At 40.9% G+C, this 21,283-nt stretch overlaps 1 protein-coding gene across 1 annotated transcript in view; it reads left to right on the top strand.

The window, feature by feature from the left end:
* Nucleotides 1–21,283, top strand: part of USP54 (ubiquitin specific peptidase 54) — a 134,546-nt gene that overhangs the window by 101,341 nt on the left and 11,922 nt on the right. Inside the window, exons 9-20 of the mRNA XM_023737678.1 lie at nt 30–176; nt 1,712–1,861; nt 3,632–3,800; nt 5,103–5,273; nt 8,106–8,237; nt 8,415–8,795; nt 9,120–9,351; nt 10,280–10,413; nt 12,961–13,128; nt 15,206–15,325; nt 16,260–16,452; nt 18,338–19,734. Coding sequence (XP_023593446.1) covers nt 30–176; nt 1,712–1,861; nt 3,632–3,800; nt 5,103–5,273; nt 8,106–8,237; nt 8,415–8,795; nt 9,120–9,351; nt 10,280–10,413; nt 12,961–13,128; nt 15,206–15,325; nt 16,260–16,452; nt 18,338–19,734 — 3,394 coding nt within the window. The remainder of the gene's footprint in view (nt 1–29; nt 177–1,711; nt 1,862–3,631; nt 3,801–5,102; nt 5,274–8,105; nt 8,238–8,414; nt 8,796–9,119; nt 9,352–10,279; nt 10,414–12,960; nt 13,129–15,205; nt 15,326–16,259; nt 16,453–18,337; nt 19,735–21,283) is intronic.

Below are 21,283 nucleotides of genomic sequence, written 5' to 3' on the forward strand. Positions count from 1 at the left end.
CTGGAACTAGCCTTATATATGTATTTCAGAGCAACTGTGGGGAGAGGATCCGGATTCGCCGTGTATTGATGAACGCCCCACAGATTATCACAATTGGGCTGGTATGGGACTCTGACCACTCAGACTTGGCGGAGGATGTCATCCACAGCCTGGGCACCTGCCTTAAGCTGGGTGATGTGAGTATTAGTTACCTTTGTCACTGACTTAGAGTTCTTGTGTCTTAGTACTGCTCAAGGGCAGTGAGCACTGAACAGAAAGGTTTGTCCTATGTGACAAATATAAGAGTTTTGGACAGATACACAGGTGTATATGTGTACACATACACGTGCATGCATGTACATGCTCACATACCTCCTTTGGGTAGGTGGCAAAGACTTTTGTTTAGACTAGGATAACGTTGGCCTTGAAGGACAGTACTAGCAGAGCTTAGCTATTGATAAAAATCAATTAATTGAGTTATTGTGTGCTCTACTCACTGTCAGTCAGTTTATACAAGTATAGAGTAGGGAGGTGTATTCAATCATGGGAGTTAATGCCAAGGAGCTGCTATGGGAGGTGAAGGAATCCAAAAATGTGAAATTCACAGTGTGGAACTGTGCTCCTCACTGCTGAGAAGGTAATGAAGCAGCTTAGAAGAGAATTTAGTGGTTTTCTATGAATCCAGTTAGGAAAATAGACAGGGGAAAAAGATTTCAGACCTGGGGTCTTTACCTTATCAGCACCATACCCTAATGTAGGTACAGCCAGGGTTTTCCTTCAGTTCAAGAGAAGAATCAGAAACTCTGTGGTTTCCTTTCTATTGGTTTCTTTCTGGGATAGTCCTATGACAAAGGTGATCCAGTGGTTTTTGTTTGTTTGTTTTTATGTCATTAGGCCACGACTGAGAATAAATGAACTATCTGGAATCCTATTTTAGGTCTCCTTCCCAAGGAATCTCTGACCTGAATAGGCTATGCATAATAAAATCTCCTTTTTCTAAACCCCCGTAGCTTACATATTCTGTACTGTTCTAGTTTTGTTTTATTTTTATGATTGTTTTCTCGACCGAATAAGTTCCTTACTAACAGGAACCCTTTCTTCAATTTTTTTGCGTATCTCTTAGCACCTAGAATGGTGCTGGGCACCTAGGAATTAAAATGCTGAGGTAACCAGCATGACGGTATCGCTGCTTTTAAAGACTTTCTTACCCTCTATTTAGGGTCTCGGAGCCTTGGTGGCATAATGGTTAAGAGCTATGGCTGCTAACCAAAAGGTCGGTAGTTTGAATCCACCAGCCACTCCTTGGAAACCCTATGGTTTCCAGTGTCCAGTAGGGTCACTATGAGTCAGAATTGACTCGATGGCAGCAGGTATTTAGGGTCTTACTGGGGAAATTTGTATTTGTGGGGCCAGCTGATAGGTAAGTAATCTTTGAAACTTTTTTTTTTTTTTAACTCCTGGATCTTCTTATAAATATTATTAAATATTTTAGAAAATAGTAAAGGTAAGAGGAAGCATTACCACATTAATGGTTTACTAGTTTCTATCTATCTTACTTTTCTCTACTTTTTAATTCACTTTTTGCGATAAATCTGGAGTAGCAAAGTCTTAGACTGAAGGGAGGAGATGCAAGTCAGTACCTTAATTAAGAAATGTTGATGGAGTCTGCTGAGAGATGATATGAGAGAGTTGAGTATGTGACTGTTATTTCCTTTCTCTTCTTTCCCCACAGCTGTTTTTCAGAGTGACAGATGATCGGGCCAAGCACTCTGAATTGTACTTGGTAGGAATGATCTGTTACTATGGCAAACATTATTCCACATTCTTTTTCCAAACAAAAATTCGCAAATGGATGTATTTTGATGATGCTCATGTCAAGGAGGTAGGAATACGCACTTTATTTAATGTAATTTTTAAAATTTTGTTGTTATTGAGAATCTACACAGCAAAACACACACCAATTCAACAGTTTCTACATGTACCATTTAGTGACATTGGTTACATTCTCTGAGTTGTGTAACTATTCTCACCCTCCTTTTCTCAATCACTTCTTCAAGTGTTTAGTGACTGCAAAAAAAAAAAAAAAAGCCTAAAACAATACTAGAATAATTATGTCTTCAGTATTTCATTTTTATTATTTTGAACTATGACCCTCCGTGAAGTTTGTAAGACATACTTTATATTTTGCCTATCTACCTAGCATCAAACTTATCAGGGTATCAGTCTTGTTTTCCCAAATGGATGATAAGTTTCTTGAGGATATAATCAATATATCTTCTATTATTTTCTCTGAATCTCTTCACAAGGCATTTAGCACAGTTCTGAATTTATAGTAGCCAGTCTTTGTTTGTTTGTTTAAATTTTGGTTGAGTTGAGCAGGAACAATCTAATGCCTCAAACGAGGTTATAAGGTTAGCACAAAGTTCAGAATTCCAAGTCTCAGAATTATCAATAGGTAATACTTTGTCTCAGAACTGCTATAAATTATTCTCTCCCTGAAGTGCCCCGTCAGAGATTAGTATCTTTTTGGGATAGGATAGGGAAGATAGGGCTATAATTGTATTTAAAGCCAGAACTCGGTACTGTCTAAACCACAGTTTATGACTGAAGTAGCTCAGGTGATCTGCGTGAGTCAGGAAGCCCCTTGTTACCAACTTGGGGTGAGGAGGGAGGCTGCTGCCTATAACCTGCACCAACCCATGGACGTCAAGCACTGTCTTCCACTAATGGTAGTCTTTGCCAAACTCCCTGATTTCCATCTTCATCTCTTTTGTTGTTGTTGTGTAATTTTAGGCAACTTTTTTAAATTCTCTGAGCTTTAGATTTTTTATTTGAAAAATAATGCCTGTCTTATGATATTAAATAAGATTTGTATGTGAAAAGTGTATAAATATGTTTTAATTAAAATAATGGTAACTTAGTTATAAATTTCCTAAACATCTATTATGGGCAAAATGCTATGCTAGTTGTCAACTCCAAGAGCACATCATGTAAGAATATGACTGGTTCAGGCCTGAGATAGGGTAGGTTTGGGGATTTGATGGGATTGTTGTTTCCATGGCTATTCTGTCACTCTTTTCCATTGCAGCAGCAAAGCTGAATCCAGTATACAGCTAAGACCAGGAGGTCCAGCAGTCTATTCTAAGCAGTTTGACATTTTATGTCCTGCCATGAGTGAATTCTGAAACTGTGTGTCATTTACTCTAAGGCAGTCTGTGAGAGAATTTCTGCCTGCTTTAGCTGCATAACAGTGATTTTAATGTTTAGAGGAAAATTATGGAAATGTGGATTTGACACTAGGGCTTTAATTTGATATTTGTGAAAAGAAATTGGTCACTAAGGTAACTGAAGTCCTCTTACAGAGCATATTCACCTTTGAGAATGTTCATTCATATTTCACAACTCAATGGATGTTTCACAGAAATAAAAGTAATTTTATTCTTCCTCCCTTTCTTTTGCAGGATTTTAATACCTTCTAAAAGGATTTACAAAAAAATTTCTTAAGTTTAGGTCTAAGATCTCTTTTGTTCTTTACCTGATTCCTGGCTTTTCATCTGTTTGATGTTCTTTAGAAAAACATAACAAGAAGATATGTTTTGAATTGTAGCTATAAAGAAAAATTGTCATGTTCGTCTGGTTGTTTCTGATTCAGATTGGGCCCAAATGGAAGGATGTGGTGACCAAATGCATCAAGGGGCATTATCAGCCTTTGCTGTTGCTTTATGCAGACCCCCAGGGCACCCCAGTTTCCACCCAGGACCTGCCTCCCCAACTTGAGTTCCAGTCATATAGCAGGACATGCTATGATAGTGAAGATTCAGGTAAGCAGCCTAACTCTCTACCTCCCACCTGCCATTCCATGCGATCACTCAATGGCTGGGACTCATACTTAGTTATGAGTCTAGCACATAACCTAGCTTGGAGAAAGAGGAGCCATTAGAGATAAGAAAGAAGTGCCAACTCCTGCTGAAGCCTCAGTTATGCTAGGCTTTGTTTCTTTCTGCTTTCAGGAGTTTGCTGCCTAAATCACCTGGGGCCCCAACTCAAAAGTGAGAAGGAAATTGTTGATTTAGACTGAGATATTAGGTTTGCAAGGGAGACTTCAGTACTTAGCTTTATAATGATAGAATGAGCACTTTAACGGTGATTTAAGTGGGTTGTTAACACGAAGAAAAATGATTTTGAGCAACCACAAAGCTAGTCAGTTTGTTTGGGATGAGAATTTTTTGTTTTAAAATTCCAAGTGCAGTAACATATTCCTCAGTTTATCAATGAGTTATTCACTTCTAAGCCAATTGTTTGAAACTTAAGCCATGTTTTCCTATAGGAACAATTTTCACTGTGATAGCAAAGTCCCAGTATAGCCCACAGAGGCTCATAATATATTTGAACTATAACCCTGATAGTTTTGGCTTGATTTCTGAAAAGGAGGAAGAAGAAATGTCGTTTTTCCTCTTCTGGATTTAGGGCTGGCCTTGAGTGTAAATTTGAAAGAGGAGATACTTGTCTTTGAAATCTTTCTCCCTCCCTTTTGTACCTTCCACCTGCTTGGTACCTGATGCTCTTCCTACTCTTGTACCCCACCCAGACCTGACCTACTTCTCCCTTCAGTCAAACACCCATTTCTCCTGCTGTGCTTATCTCAACTAGGTGTTCAGAGGAAAGCAGTCCAACTGAACTAATTCATACTAAAGTATAAATAACAGCCCCATAATTTCTCAGAGCTATTAAAATGCTCATTTCTGGCAGTATAGGAGAGAGCTTACAGGACAGGGGAACAACTGGTTATATATACAAGGTCATCCTGGGACTCTCCATCTAAACAGGTCTTACTTTTCAAAACTTTTTCCCTTCTTCCAGTTTTCCCTCTTAGGATTTCTAAAAGCCCCACAGTTTTTCACAGTGACAGGCAAAGTGAGGGCTTCAGCAAGGTAGGGGCAGAGGTGGGAGGAATTATTTGTGTGTCTGGGTTATCTGGAAATTGGGTGTTGGGAAGAATGGCCCTATGTATATGCATACCTTTCTTGCCTTATGGAACTTTGTTGCCATCCATCTCTTTGCCTTCCCTCTGTCACTGTCCTCTCTTTCCTCACTTTTACATATGTGTCTCCTCCTTTCCTCAGGGAGGGAACCCTCCATCTCAAGTGACACTCGAACAGATTCCTCAACGGAGAGCTGTCCCTACAAACACTCCCATCACGAGTCTGTGGTCAGTCACTTCTCTTCTGATTCTCAGGGGACAGTCATCTATAATGTGGAGAATGATTCCATGTCTCAGAGCAGTCGGGACACAGGTAGGGACTTATAAAAAGGACCCTGATTGCCAAATTCACATCCTGCATAGAGGGTCTCCCAAGAAAAAGAAACTGGGGCAAGTCGGAAGTGTTGCCATGCAAAGGGGGAAAGACAAAATTTGGGTATTTGAGTGGAATACAAAGAAGCAACTCAATTCTGAATGAACGATGATGCTCCATTGTACAGATTCCCGCCAACAGCAGCATGTCAGTAAGGACCATTGTGATTGTAATTGATGAGGTTGTTTATTCTGAAGTCAGCTTTTCTCCTGCTACCCTCTGAATCCTTATCCTTCCCATAGTGCCCCACTAACCCCTTGTGTTCTTGCACCTTGTCATATTTTTTATGCCAGGCCTTGTCTTGAGCGAAGGGCTCTGAGAGAAGGGGTATATTTATGGGCAGGGGCATATTTTGGGCAAGCTCCTCAGCTTGCCAGCCTTCCTGAAGGCCAGAGAAGCAAAAGAATGAAAAGTAGCCTGTTATTGTGAGTCCCCTGCGGAGAACATTCTTGAATTGTTTTGTTACTCTATAGCAGAATATGCCAGTGTCAGTGGAAGAAATCAATGCAGGGCATAAAGAGAAGAGCAGTAAGGTGACTGCTGAGATGAAAAGTTCATTACAGAGCACCTAAGGCATAGAGCAGTGCCCATACTCTCAGGGATTTGGGAATTAGTCACCTCACAACTTCATACTGATGGTCCATATTCTGTATGCGGCCTTTTTTTTTTTTTAATAAAGAATTTTTATATTCAAAAGTGTACAAAATAGTATAATGCCACTCCATGAACCCATCATCTAGTTTCAACAATTATAACTCAGGCTAATCTAGTTTCATCTCCATCCTCTACCCGCTTCCCCCATTCCTGGGTTTGTGAAGCAAATCCCAGACATCATGTCCATAAGAGTCATAATTTTTTAATGGTTTGTATATTTGACTCAGAATCCAAATGAGGCCTACACTTTGCAATGGGTTGATAAGTCTTTTATGTTTCTTTTAATCTATAGGTTTCCCATCTATCTAATTTTTTTTCCTTGCAAATTGTAGTTGAAGTAACCAGGTAGTTTGTCCTATAGATTTCCCACAGTCTGAATTTTGCTTATTACATCCCCATGGTGTAGTTTAACATGATTCTCTGTCCTCTGTATTTTTTTTGTAAATTTGTAATTGGATGCAGAGGTTTGGTCAGATTCATGTTGGATTTTGTGATGACTACTGCATAGATGATGTTGGGTGTGATTTTTTTTAGACCATAATTCTAAAACTGAACCAGGGAGAAGTCAAGCCACAGGATTAACAAGGCGTATTTTTGAGGAGAGCCAGTTCTCTGTTAAGCGTTTGTGTTTGTATATGGAGGGGAAGGGGGGTTAGGTCCTGTTGGTTTAACCTTTGTAACATTTAGTTGCTTCAAGTGATTTTCTCCTTTTTTAAACCTTTCTTGTGGGCCTAGAAGTAGCAAAGGGATCAGACCAGAGCAACAAAAGATTACATTGGGCGGTTGATTGAAAGTATGTGTCCATATCACTACGTTGCTGATACCTGAATGTAAGAAGATTTTCAGATACTCACGTTTGAAAGGAGCCCTGGTGACACAGTGGTGAGGAGCTGTGGCTACTGATCAAAAGGATGGCGGTTTGAATCCACCAGCCACTCCTTGGAAACTGTGGGGCAGTTCTACTCTGTCCTATAGGGTTGCTATGAGTTGGAATTGGCTCGACAGCAGTGGGGTTTGGTTTTTTGTTTGTTTTTAACATTTGAAACAAATTTCTGTTAGCTCTCAGTGCATTTGAGAACCTAGGAGGGTGTCTTCTAAGTTGTCTTGTAACTTAATTCAGCTACTTAATTTGCTTCTGGCTTGCAGCAACTTAGATGAATCTGCTTCCCTACGGGGGAATGCTGACCTTTGCTGTTATCAAATCATACTCACACATTCACATGCTATGGGCATGAAGCATAATGAGCCCAGGTCTCCTGGGTTTCCCAGTGATTAACCAGTTGCTGTCAAGGCAGTTCCAACTCATGATAACCCCCTGTGGGTCAGTAGAACAGTGCTCCATAGGATTTTCAATGGTTGATTTTTTGAAAGCAGCTCTCCAAGGCCTTTCATCTGAGGCTGATTAGCAGCTGAGTGCATTAACCGTTTGCACCACCTAGGTACTCCTCCCAGTGATTAGTATGGAGGAATTGTAAAGTGTTATTTTGGGATGGAGCCAAGTTTGTTGAACATGTGTTGGGGATTGGAATGAGAATTACTCAAAGTTGAAATGTCCTTTTAAATGACCCACATTTAATGAAGGTTTAGAATTGGGTCTTAAGGCCATACACAACCAGAGCTCTTGTTGCAAAGACGGGGGCACCTGGGATAATACCAGACGTACTAAAATTTAGAGTTTACTTGGCTTATATTGCTAAAGTAATTAATTAATTAAAATAAAATAAAAGGAAAGCTCTGTATTCAATTTATAAGAGTGAAAATATATGGGTATGTGACATTTTTAGACAATCTTTAAAATTTTTATCTTTTAAAAATTACCAACGAATGTGTCCTTAGTCCTTCTGGGCCATTGGGAAAGATTATGAGCTGAATTGAGACTGCTTTTGCTCAGGAGACATTGTGAAATTGGAAGTTCCCAGTGAATACTTGAGCTTCTCTTCATTTGCCTACTGAGAGATTCCTGCTAGACTTCAATCAAATAGCCTCACCCCTTAGCTTCTGACCCATGGGAACACTGAATGTGTGCCACTGTCGTGAATTCCAGAGAGACAGTATGTTCTCAAGAGGGTAGAGGTCAGTCTCAGATACCAGCTAACCCCCATTTCCTTGTTCTTTCAGGACACCTGACTGACAGTGAATGTAATCAGAAACACACATCCAAGAAAGGGTCACTGATAGAGCGCAAGAGGAGCTCTGGCCGGATTAGAAGGAAAGGCGTCGAGCCACAGGCCTCAGGGTACCACAGCGAAGGCAAGCCACTCTGCATTGCGCCTCTTACTTCAGTCACTGTATCAAGCTCCTGTCACCCTCTCAGATTATGGCTTCTCCTTTCTGCTCAAAGGGGCTTATCCTTGCTTTCTAGACTGTGGGGTCTTGGTATCTATGGTCACTTTAAACATTTCTCCTTGTCTCATTGCGTGTTTTTAGGAGAAACACTGAAAGAGAAGCAGGCTCCAAGGACTGCCTCCAAATCATCCAGCAGCACCAACAGACTGAGGGACTTTAAAGAGACAGTCAGTAATATGATCCACAACAGGCCATCCGTGGCTTCTCAGACCAACCTAGGATCTCCCTGTGGGGGCAGGGGAGGAGACCAGCCTGAAAAAAAACCTCCTAGGAACCTTCCCTTGCAGTCTCGTGACTGGGAAATAGAGAGTACCAGCAGTGAGTCAAAATCCAGCTCTTCCAGCAAGTATCGTCCAACGTGGAGACCAAAACGAGAGTCACTGAATATTGACAGTATCTTTAGTAAGGACAAAAGGAAGCACTGTGGCTATACCCAGCTTAGCCCCTTTTCTGAGGATGCAGGTGAGGGAAGAATTGGGCTTTCGAATAAAGTTGATTTATATATTTAAAAACCCAGGTTTTCTGGTAATATTGGCAAGGTGCATTTTGTATTCTGATTTTGGGCATTTGGGGGATATGAGTTCAATGAATGGAATAAAGTTGATTTATATATTTAAAAACCCAGGTTTTCTGGTAATATTGGCAAGGTGCATTTTTTATTCTGATTTTGGGCATTTGGGGGATGTGAGTTCAATGAATGAGTAGCTGGAGGGAGCAATTATCTTTTGATTTTAGGCAGATACTAAATCTACCTCCTTTTCCATACTTCTTGTTTGATTGGGACAGCTAAAGAATTTACACCGGATGAACTAAGCAAGCCACCTGCTCACAACAATAAAGCTGGTGGACCAAGCCCCCGATATAAGCTCTGGGGCTCAGCACGGCCAGGCTCTCACCTTTTAGAGCAGCAGCCCCGCCTGATCCAGCGAATGGAGTCTGGCTATGAGAGCAGTGAGAGGAACAGCAGCAGCCCTGTCAGCCTGGATACAGCCCTGCCTGAAAACTTGAACGTCTGCAGGTATTGTTTGGCTTGTGAATAGAGGCCTTCAACCTTGCAGCAGTGTAAACCACCTTTTCGGGACTTTTCACGATGGCTGAGACAAGGGGCGAGATAGATTTTGTCACCATCTTGTGGGCAAGCAGAATACTGCACTCTGTCAACTTCATATAACAATAGTACCCTCTGCTGGGAGGAAGAGCAAAGGCATTTGAGAAAGAAGAGCTTTGTGCAGTGTTATTTAGTAAATAACTTCTAATGAAAGAATGAATTAGTCAATCAAAATTTATATAATCCTGAAATCAGAGAAGAAACCCTATTATTTATTCTTGCCTCCCATTTGGGATAGGATTTTTTGTTTTGTTTTGTTTTTTAAGAGTCACTGGGGATCCTGTGTTTATGAAGCCAATGATATTCAGAATCCCATAAAACAATAATGACAGTTCAATAGTGCTTATTGTACCCTGCTCACAGGGCCCCGTTTGCTCTGTGAATTTCAGATCTCCAGACATTGTTTTTACTGACTTGCCACAGATGCAAGTTTCCTAACAGTATACCTGCTGTGAAAAGAGTGATTCTGTCTTCTACAAAGGTGGTAACCACATCGTCCTACTCTCCATTGCTCTTCCCTGACCACAGGACCCTGTTCAGTTTTACTCATGAAAAAGTATAAGAAAGAGGAAGGCAATCCATCTGAGAGCATATGTTCATTAATTCACTTATTCATTCAGTAGATTTTGAATGTCTGCTATATGCACAAGATGTGAATGAGGTGAGATAAGACGTGGGGCTTGAGTGGATAGTTCAGTCTTTCAGAAGTAGTTTAGCAGAATCTTTAATTATGTAAGTTTGATGTTTTGTTGTTTTTATTGAGGGAATTTAGTCCTAGGGATGTTGCTAGTTATCACCTGTCCGATGCTTTCACTAGACTCTGGGTTCTCTTTTGAAGGGATCCAAGTGCTAAGAGATCAGCTGGCTTGGTTCCTGCCTGGCATCATATCCCAAAGTCTCACAGCAGTAGCATCCTGGAGGTGGACTCCACAGCATCCATGAGTGGGTGGACAAAGAGTCAGCCTATCTCAGGTAAGCAGGACACTGAATTTGGGGCATTGGACTTGACCACCAATTTTATTTGGGGAATAGACTCACCTGAGCACATTTGAAATTGAGTATTCTGTCAGAATGTAAATATAGAGGCATTTGAGCTTCTCCATCTTTGGTTTGATCTGTTGTTTGTTCTCCATCACAGCTTGCTGGGACGGGAGTAAGAAGGGACAGAAATATGGTGAATAGTGTCAATAACAGCTCCATTCCTCAAAAGATTGACTCTTAGAGCCTTCCTTGGTATGGGGCAGCTTCTCGGGAACTGACTTTCTTAATGTTTAGTACCGTGAAGTGAGATATCAAAGGAGGACATGTAGTCTGTGGGCAAAACAGGGAAATAAGCAAGTTAAACCTACCCCTACCCTTGCTTCTGCATCCTATTTGATATCCCTAGTTCTGTTTTTTTGTTTTCCCTCTTGAATGTCCCTTGTATCCTCATACTCCTTCTTTCTCAAAACAAGCTCTCAAGGAATGATCTGACTCCACAGTAAATAAGGGACTGAAAGTAGTTTCGAGTATGATTTCTCCACAGAAAACTAGCATTTTTAAAACCTGAAACTAAAAGAATAATGGAATTTCAGGTACGAGATACCAGAGGTAGAGATTTGAGGTGGTCATAGGGTTTAGCTCTTTTTTATATTCCTCTCACAACACGTATACCTACAGTGCATATTCTACTTAACTAGAGACCCAGTCCTAAAAGTTCAAAATAAATTCTTGACTTACTCAGAGCTGAAAATTGAGGTAATAACTTGACAGTCTCCCCAACATCTCTTTGTGAGATGCCTTAGGGAAGGTGTAACCAGTACGGTTTGGTCTGCTGAGGAGTCCTGGAGCTACGTGTCTAACTTAGAGATCAACCTTCTCTGAAAGATGTGTCACGATTTCATCTTCTTTTCTTCTGGTCTGTGAAGTCAATTGGGTATAGGGAGTGTGGGCAGAAACCTACCTTTGGTCTGATTTAATGAGCTTCTGGATATAGATCTGTGACATCAAATGCCAGCTTACTAGGGAGGGGAGGGCAGAATACTGTGTGCCAGCAAGTAGAGATGAGACTAGGAACATTACTGGTCTGACCACCAATTCTCTCAATAGCCACTGGAAGTTCGCCAAGGTAGCTAGAAGGGAGGTATGCAGCAGCAGTGATAAAAAGGCTTGAATCCTTTTAGATATGAATGCCATAGATTGTTCACATCTGGCAGAGCAGAACAACGCCTATAGAAGTAGTTACTCTGGAATCCTTGGCTGGAGTAGATTATTGTTAGAGATCCATGGAAAAAATCCATGCTCCCTAATGGAATTATGCAGTTTGTTTTTTTCTCACATTTTAATTTATTTCATATTCAGTAATATCGCTTTGAGAAATTTGTGATCATATGTGAGGCTATTTCCCTTTCTCTTTTCTTCAGACAGCTGATACCTTTTCAGCACACTACTACTGAGTCTCATTATTTCCCTAAATAACACTCAGTTCTGGACTAGATGGGTAGAATCCACCAACAGAATTCTTCAGCTGGTAAAAGATATTTAGCAAGGAGTTTTGAAAAAATTTCTTACACACTCTACCACCCCACCATCCTCTTTGTCAAGTAGACTCTACTTATAACTCATAATTTGATCCAATCATTTTATTCTGGTACAGACATTTTTATCTGTGACTTTGATCACTCTTTTAAAAAAAGTTAGAAAAGTAAAATAGGCCTGTATCAAGTATCAATAACCTGCCTTTTTCCTCCTCAAATTGAAGTAATCAATGTTACCATTATGGGATTTCTCTTTCTACATATTTTTCTGTGCTTATACAAGTACATATATAATTTTACATGTACCATTTTTTTAAACAAAATTCAGTCATACTACACATATTACCCTGTCACCTGATTTTTCACTTAATATGGACATACTTCTATCTAGATCCATCTATGAACACTTGTAAAGCTAAATTTTTACTACTGTGGACATTTTATGAACTCATTAAAGAGGTGGTGGTAATTACATCAGAGGATGAGAAAATGACTTGCTTGAAGCTCCCCAGTCAGTCAGTGGCAGCACCTGGTAGAGAATGCTTCCTAATGATTAAGAGCATGGATTATGAATTTAAGCTATTTGACTTTAATTGAGCTCCACCGTATACCACCTCTGTTACCATGGGCAAGTTATTTATTCTCTTTGTAACTCAGTTTCTTCAGCCATAAAATGAAGGTAATAGTATCTACCTCATAAGTTGCCATGAGAATTAAATAAAGTAACATGTAAACGTGCTTAAAACCGTACTTGACACATAGTAAGTGCTCAACAAATGTTAGTTGTCATGGTTGTTATGAAGTATTTGATAAATATTGTTATCATGGTTATTAGTCACCGCCTAGATCCCATCCTGAATTTCATCTGGAAAGCACTACCCAAAACATGAACTCCACATTGAAACCAAGGACTCCAAAGGAAAGCAGTGCCGTGGCCTCAGCAGCTGTTTAGTTCCGGTTCTGGAAATGTGACAACTTATCTTCTCCCTTGCATGCATTCCAGGTGGAGAGATAGCTTCCAAAAGTGAACTGGATGAATTACAAGAAGAAGTGGCCAGGAGGGCCCAGGAACAGGAACTTCGAAGGAAACGAGAGAAGGAATTAGAGGCAGCTAAAGGCTTTAATCCTCTTCCCAGCAGGTTTATGGACTTGGACGAATTGCAGAATCAGGGTAATTGCTGTGAGAATTAGGCTGTGGGTGATGGGGACCGAAAGAAAGGAGAAAAGATCCAAGTTATAAGTTCCATTTTCTTTAACAAAGTTATATTTTATCTTAATTCAGACATTCCAGTGAGAGCTAGTTAAAGTAGGAGGTGACAATCCTCTTGGTTGGAGATAGGCACTGATTTGGGGGGCATCTCTTAGAAGCCTATAGATTAGAGATACAGTATATTGTTCATGAAAAATATTTCCCAGAACATCTGTAGAAGCTGTAAATAAAACTAGTCACAACTCGGAAGCAGCAGAAAAGGGCATGAAACCATGAGGACTGACAGTGAGGGTCATTCTACTTGCTGGCAGAAACATACTCTAGAGAATTCCCATCTGAGGCTTCAGGGAAGTGGATCAGCCAAACAGGAGCAGAGAACACTGTGATGATTTGTCCTCCAATCTCCTACAATTTGCATGGACTTTACTTCAGCTTCCACAACAGCCCCACTTTTTTTCTTTCAGGAATTTCTTTAGGATGTCACTTTGTGCCAGAAGGCACAAAATAGGAGTCCCCCAAGCCCGAGGTATCTACCTTAAATAGGCCCTGAAACTGTATCTGTTTTTCTTTTTATAAAATGAAGTTATCATTCTTATTACTCAGAATCTCCAGACGTAACAGACTGTGCTAAGCCAGTGTAAAGAGTAGGAGTCAATACTGTTTGGAATGGTTGCTTTCACTTTGTTTTAGCCTTTTCTGGAAGAGCAAAGGAGTGCTAAGATTATGTGGGATAAGGATTGAAATCTAGTATAGTGATTACTAGATAGTTTGCCTAGATCTTGGTAGAGAACTGTTCTTTTTATTTTTTTAAATTTTTAATGGCTCTAACCAGCACCTCTAATTTTAAGAATCGTATAGTTTCAGTTGATTTAAAATATTATGAGAAAACTTCAAGTCTAGGGGATGGGGGAGGCACATCTCTGGAGGTGGAGTAGAACTTGAAGGCCAAGTTCTTCAGAATTTCTGTTATCTTCCTATTGTGCTCCAAAAGCCATGACGAATTAGGGAGTGAGTGTTAGGGGTGTGGAAGAACCATTTCCAGCTGGAGGTAAGTGGAGGATGGGGGAAATTAGGGGAGAAATGACTCAGACATTTTGATTTTTTTTTGCTGCGACCTTGTGAAAACCTACCATCAATCCGAATTGTAGGTGAACTTACGTTATAGGTTGCTACCAATGTATGGTCATGAGTAGAGAATAAGGTGTGTGTGTGTGTGTGTTTGTGTGTACATAAACCTGAGGGTTCTTTTACAAAAGTTGTCCCTTAGAGTATTTGCTAACGTTTTTATCTGGCGTTGTACTTAGACTCTTCTATACCTGCTTTGGCACATGTACACGTTAGGGGTGGAAGGAATATCCCATGCTCACTGTAAGGAAAAGTGACTTTTTTGGGATAGGTTGGCGAACAAGGGATGATAAAAGCAAATACTTAGCAGTGCTGATGAAAGGTACGTGCATGCATAATAACATGGGCAATTCAACTGCCCTGATAGATACTGAGGTTAGGGACCAAAGACCATCTGTGCCCAAGAGATATACTGATTTTCTAGTTCAGGGTGGTGCAAGAGGACTACGGACTGATGTAAGAAAGAAGTGGTGGCTGCTTTCCACAGAGTAGGAAAGCCACCTTTGCCATAACACATGAGTGGTAGTCTCAGTAGAAATTGGGGGCATGCTGACACTGGTTGGCAAGACATATCTTGTTGCACTGTGGAAGAGCAGTTCAGTTCCAAGCATAAGAACCCACCCTCTGCTATACACAATACTTTGTTCTTTCCTTGAGGGACTCCCTAAGAGGTCTGGAAGTTGGAATGTGTGGTGGGCAATGACACGCCCCTTTCATGGCCTTGGTAAGGTCTGGGTTAAAGGCAAAAATGATTCTCCTACCTGTTTTTAGAGAATTCTTAATAGCAATGGATAGTTGGCATAAGGGTAGAGCAAAGCCTTCACAGCAAGGATCTGTGTGTACCGAAGGGAAACAGTATGTAGGAAAAGTTAGAAAGAACTGTAATGAAAATGAAAAGTGCTGGCCCTTTCAGGGAGGAGTGACGGCTTTGAGAGGTCCCTGCAAGAGGCAGATTCAGTGTTTGAAGAGTCGCTGCATCTGGAACAGAAGGGAGACTATGCTGCAGCTTTGGCTCTCTGTAATGAAGCTATCTGTAAGTAACTCTAACCGCTATGGCTATGGCATTTTTGACTAATTTCACAACAGGTATTACCAGTGTCGTCACTTAGATGGGATAAAAACAGCTTTTATGTCTCCTCACTCTTATTCTCCCAAACTGAGGCCCTTTAGCTATCTTTGCCCCCCAGGTTTCTGACTGTGCCAGGGGCTGTTATTGTGGTCTCTGTGTATTTACTGGAATAACCTCAGCAAGAGTCCACAGATGACGTCTCCAGCTATGCCTACCTTCTTGTCTGAAAATAAAGTTAGATCTCCAGTGTGAAGTTAGTCTGTGCTTTCTCATGTCACTGACTGGTGAGGTGGAGCGTATGACAGGAATCACTGAGTAAATTGGCTGCAACTTCCCATGCCTGTGACTTTCCACTGCAATATTTGATTCTCCTTTATGTTTTTCCCTTGCCTTCCTGGTATGCAGTATCACAAGGGTACTTGCAGCCTGGGCCTAAGTCTTAGAACTGGTATCTGATTCTTACATGTGACCCACAAGAAGCTGTGTCCTATAAAGACAGATGCAAGCTTGGATCTTATTTCTGCTATTGGCCACCAGGAAAGGGTGGTTGGGAGCAGAGTGTGGAGACCAGAGTTGGACAGGTCAGTTGCAAAGGACAAGAAGAGTGGCAACCTCCAAGACAAAAGCACCAGTTTATCTTCCTAATTCATTTCAGTTTAGTTTTGTTTCTTTTTTTTTTTTTTTAATTTGAATTAACCAGTTTGGCTCCATGGCTTCCATGAATGTTCCTTATAGCCAGAGCCAGCTCTGTGCCCTGGACAGCATATGCATGGTCCGTGCCTTGCATTCCTGCTGCATACTTTGAGTTTTAATTAAGCGCATTTTTGGTTCAATTTTATTCTTTTTATTTTTGTTTGTGTTCGGGGTTGTTTCTGCTATATTTTCTTTTGCATTTTAGCTAAACTAAGACTTGCCCTGCATGGTGCCAGCTCTAGCACACACAGCAGAGCCCTAGTCGATAAGAAGTTGCAAATCAGTATTCGAAAAGCACGGAGCCTGCAGGATCGCATGCAGCAGCAGCAATCATCACAGCCGTCGCAGCCCTCAGCCTGCCTCCCATCACAAGGGGGGTCCCTTCCTCAGCCAACAAGGTAGTGCCTGGGAACCACTTTACTTTACGGACACCGGGGAGGAAGTAAGCATGGGTGCTCCATAGTAAGACGACTTATTGTCTTGGTGACTACAGGGGAGAGAGGAGCCCTCTGAAAAGATTTTCTTCTCTCAGATCAGACATACAGTGAAAAGCTCACTCCACTGCTGGTCCTTTCCTTAATAGTTCCTAGAAAGATGCAAAAAGTATAGCATAACTATTAGACCACCTATCCAAATTTCTTGCAGGTGAGTTTACCCTGGCCTCGTGTTCTAGCACAGTTGTTATGTTTGTACATAATATGTTCTTAGACATGGCTGTCTGAGCTACATTTTACATTGAGGTAGCAACTATGTGATTTATTTTAGGATTTCAGTGCCTCCTTTCTCTCATGGAAGCAGAGAAAGCAGTCTTTTCCTTGCTCTGATTGAACCATAGGGAAGAGACACAAAGATTTCATTTGTTGTGCTTCCTTATGGTCAGGACTAGGAAAAAAGTCCCAGTAGCCATTGCTGTAGTTCCTACATCTGAGCTCTTGAATTTGGCTTTTACTCAGTGTAGATGGATTTAAGTAAGAATTGATTTTGTCTGTTAATAAGTCTGAGTAATTTTCAAAATATAAATATAATAAGAATAGCTAACATTTTTTGAATATTTGCTTAGACTTAGGCACTAAGTTTATATATATATATATATTTAATCTTCACAATAACCTTATAGGAGAGGGATTATTGTTTCACACATTTTATAGATAAGGAAACTGTGGCTCAGAGAGAATAGGGTAAGTGATGTACCAAACATTACTTAGCTAGTTAGTGGTAGTCGTGGAATTCAAATCCAAGTCTGTTTGATTCCAAAGCTCTTGTCCTTAACCATTATGTAATACTGACTTTTATGATTGGATTTCCCATATAATAGAGTATTCTTCATAATGTTGTAAGGGTAACTGGGTAACTACCCAAGAAAGTTTATAGTATATTATCATTCAAATGTTACGCTCATAGCTAGGATCTTCCTTTTTTGTGTTTTCCATATCGTGTTCTCCACTACTTGAATACTGATCAAAGAATCTGATCAGAGACCTTTGAATAGAAACAATTTAGGTGGTTAAATTCTTTCCAGAAAACTTCTTATACCACTTGATACATGTAAGTGATTTATGTTTTAAGTGCTTGTAACACTGAATTTTTTAGGTCAGAAATGCAAAACAATTACTGAGAAACCAACTAAATGCAATTAATCCCTACTCCCATTTCCAAATCTCAAGAGAGTTGTAGTACATTACTTTGGGGAAACATCTCAGTGAATAATACAACCAAATCCAGATTATGAAAACACACTTGAAGGAGTTATTTCCATGTAATCCTATGATCCCAGATTACTCTGTACTATATAAATGTGGCCTTTTGGTCCTTTTGGCTGGGCTACCTCTCAGGACCCCAGCTAGGACTTTCCTCCCTCGATAGCATCCTGGATTTTTGCTGTTTGGTGTGAGTGACTTCCAGGCTTTGCTTATCTTCCATGTCATCTGCATGTGGGACTAGCAATTTTTGTTTTTTAATTGTAAGTAGAATGTGATTGGAATGGAACTTCACAGGTAGTGAGGAATATTGGCAGAAGGTCCACTTACTATTACTGCGTGCAGCTTTTGTGAAGGCTTTTAATAAAGAGAAGATTAATGTTATCTGTTACCTGGGTGTAAGCTGACCATGTGCCTTCTCTTCTGTGAACTTTTGAACTGTTGACTCTACTTGTGCTTAACTTTCCATTTATTTTCACCATTCCCTCTGTGGATAGCTAGAAATGGGAATGGAATGAACAGGGTTTTTTTTTTGGAAGTGTTCCTGTCAACCAAGGCAGCTCATGGCTGACTCTATTTATTTCAGTGAACAACCTATCCCGCTCCAAGTATTGTTAAGCCGGGAGGCCCAGCAGGAACCCTACACGGACACAGAGTTTGGGGCCAGTTCTTTCATCCACTCACCTGCTTCCTGCTATAAGTCACACTCATCACTATTCCTAGAGTCACCTGCCCCATCTGTCCCACAGCACAGCTCCTCCAATAGGTCTGCTTCGAACCTTCTGTCTTCGGTTGAGGTGGACCACATTGACTCCTCTGCATTCCCCAGGCAGAGCTTACCTAAAACACCAGGGAGGACTGAGAAAAATTCTCATCATGGTTGGGAGCCACTGGACACCCCAGAATATAAGCTGCAAGGCTCCAGGGGTGACAACAGCAGCTGCAGCAGGTTTCCCTCACAAGAAGGAAGAGGCATTGCTCAAGAACAAGTGTTCCAAGAAAAGAGGGATCCTGCTGACCCATCCCTGCTGCTACCTTGGTCACACCCGGCTGGAACAGCCACCTCTGAGATTGGAGGGGCACATAGCCCCAGCTGTAGTCCTTCAAGTTCATCAGCTCAGCTAAGTCTTCCCTCGTATAGGGACTGCCACCCCATAATGCCTGCTACTTCCTCATCTATGCTTCACTCTCCTGATCCTGTGCAGAAAACTAACCAATGCCTCCGAGCCAAAAGCCCCAAAACTTCATTGACTCCAAAAGTGGATGGAGGCAGTGAGGAGCCCTATAGGCCAGAGTTTCCCAGCACAAAGGGGCTTGTCCGCTCTCTGGCAGAGCAGTTCCAGAGGATGCAAGGTACCTCCACAAAGGATGGTACAGGTTCCCAGAAGAGAAGTTTGCCAAATAGTTTAAAGAAGAACTCTTACCCTTCTGAATCTAAGCCTCCTTTCCCACAGGATCAAGGGAAAGGCCACTGTCCTTGGGCGAAACAGCTACCCTCTCCGGATGGTAGGGACAGACTATCTTCCTGGGAAGAACCTACTGACCATCAGCCTCTTGCTATGAACTCTGGGTTACTTAATGGTGAAAATTCTAGGGGAGGACAGTCCAGGCTGGTAGAGCCAGGTATATATGAAGGGCAGTCATCCCAAGCGAGAGATACTAGGCCTAAGGAGCTGGGCAGCAGTGCTGACTTGGGGACTTCCTTGCCTTTGGATTCCTGGATGAATGTCACAAGGCTTTATGATTCTCAGCTTAAATATGGGGTCCCTGGGCCAGAAGTGAAGTCCTCCCCCTATGATTCCCATACCTGCGTAGTCTATCCAGAGAGAAACCACATCCTTTTGCATCCACATTGGAACCAGGACACAGAGCAGGAGACCTCAGAATTGGAGTCTCTCTACCAGGCCAGTCTCCAGGCTTCTCAAGCTGGCTGTTCTAAATGGGGGCAGCAGGATGTGCCCTGGCACCCACATAGACAAACAGGTAAGCCAAAGGGGTAAGGGGGTATTTTAAAGGTAAAAGCAGAAGGACAAAATCAAAAGGGGTAGTGGTGGTGGTGTTCTGTCCAAATAGTATCCTTAGCTCAGTAGGTGGTAGTAGAACTTCCGACTTTATTCATAAAGCCTTCAGGACAAGGGCTAGACATTTTTCTGTCTAGAGTGGGGACTAGGGGCAGAATCATCACTCACAGTCATTTTCTCCTTCTAAAGAAAGAGACCACTTGAGTATCTGCCCCCTGACTCCTCTAGTATGTAGTGCTAAGGTTCATAGGTCTTTGAGAGTGACTCAGCATGAGGTGGGAGGAGGCTGAGAAGGAAACGGAGCTGAATTAATCCCAAGATCCAGCCTCCGGGTCCAATTTGCAATGAGGGTATCCACATTAAGCCAAGTCTCCAGTGTGGCATTTCCAGATCATACTGCACCAGCAATATCAAGACCTTCCCTGATCCCTTCAGGAACTGCCAGGTTTAGTATTCACAGAATAGTCAAAGGGGTGTAACTGTAGGGTAGCTGTTCACTGACTTTCTTTGAGATTGTACTGTGAAGAGTGAAGCCTACATTTCAAGTGCACATCACTGACTTAGTTCTGGAAATTGAAGACATGATGAAGAATGCTTATAACATAAATTGATGTACTTAAGAATGCCAAAGGCTGAACTATTGTCCTGGCTCCAACATTAACTCTTCACTATTAATTTGGACAAGTCACTTAGTATCCTAGGGCCAAGTTCTTACCTGTAAACTGAGAGAATTGATTCAATGATTTTTTTTAAAGGTACCTTCCAACTCTAAATTGAGTTGTGTGGAATTGAACCCAGATAACTTTATCTTCAGCTTGGGTGTGACAATTTCCATTAATGATACAGGTTCCCTGAATGCTGCCAACCAGTGTTTAATTACAGCGAAACAAGTGTTTATTGAGTACCTACTATGGGCTCAGGAGCTGTGGGGGGATATCACATAAATATAAGATTTGGTATTAAGATCTGCATCCTAGATCTCTCATCCAGAGAGAAGTAGACTTTGCAATAACAATTACTAAGTGCCCCTTAGGTACACGGGATAGTGCTGTATAAGATTCTAAAAAATGAGGAAAAGCTGGAGTCAGCCTCAGTGAGCTTCCTGCCTAAAATAAGGGAGAGAGAATATATAAATATCAAGTGTTTTTAAGAATAATAATAAACACATACAAAATAATACATTGCAGTTAAAAGGAACTAACTAACCGAATGTCAAAAGTTTAAATTACAAAAAACAAACAAACAAAAAGTATTACAAAAAAATAGCAACATTTTTCATTGTAGGTATTTGGAAAAGACATAAAGGAACAAAGTAAAAATCATTGATAATTTCACTCTATATTTTCATGACTTATGGTTTTGTTTTTTATGCATATATACTATATACTTAATTCGTTTTGTTTTTACAAAAAGGATCATTAGAAAATGTGTACAGTTTAGTCTTATGATTTTCTTACATTATATCTATGAGAATTTTCCCTTTGAAAACACTACTTTAATGATTATAATAT

The sequence above is a fragment of the Trichechus manatus genome, unplaced genomic scaffold (assembly GCF_000243295.1).
Source record: "Trichechus manatus latirostris isolate Lorelei unplaced genomic scaffold, TriManLat1.0 scaffold00106, whole genome shotgun sequence".
Taxonomy (NCBI): domain Eukaryota; kingdom Metazoa; phylum Chordata; class Mammalia; order Sirenia; family Trichechidae; genus Trichechus; species Trichechus manatus.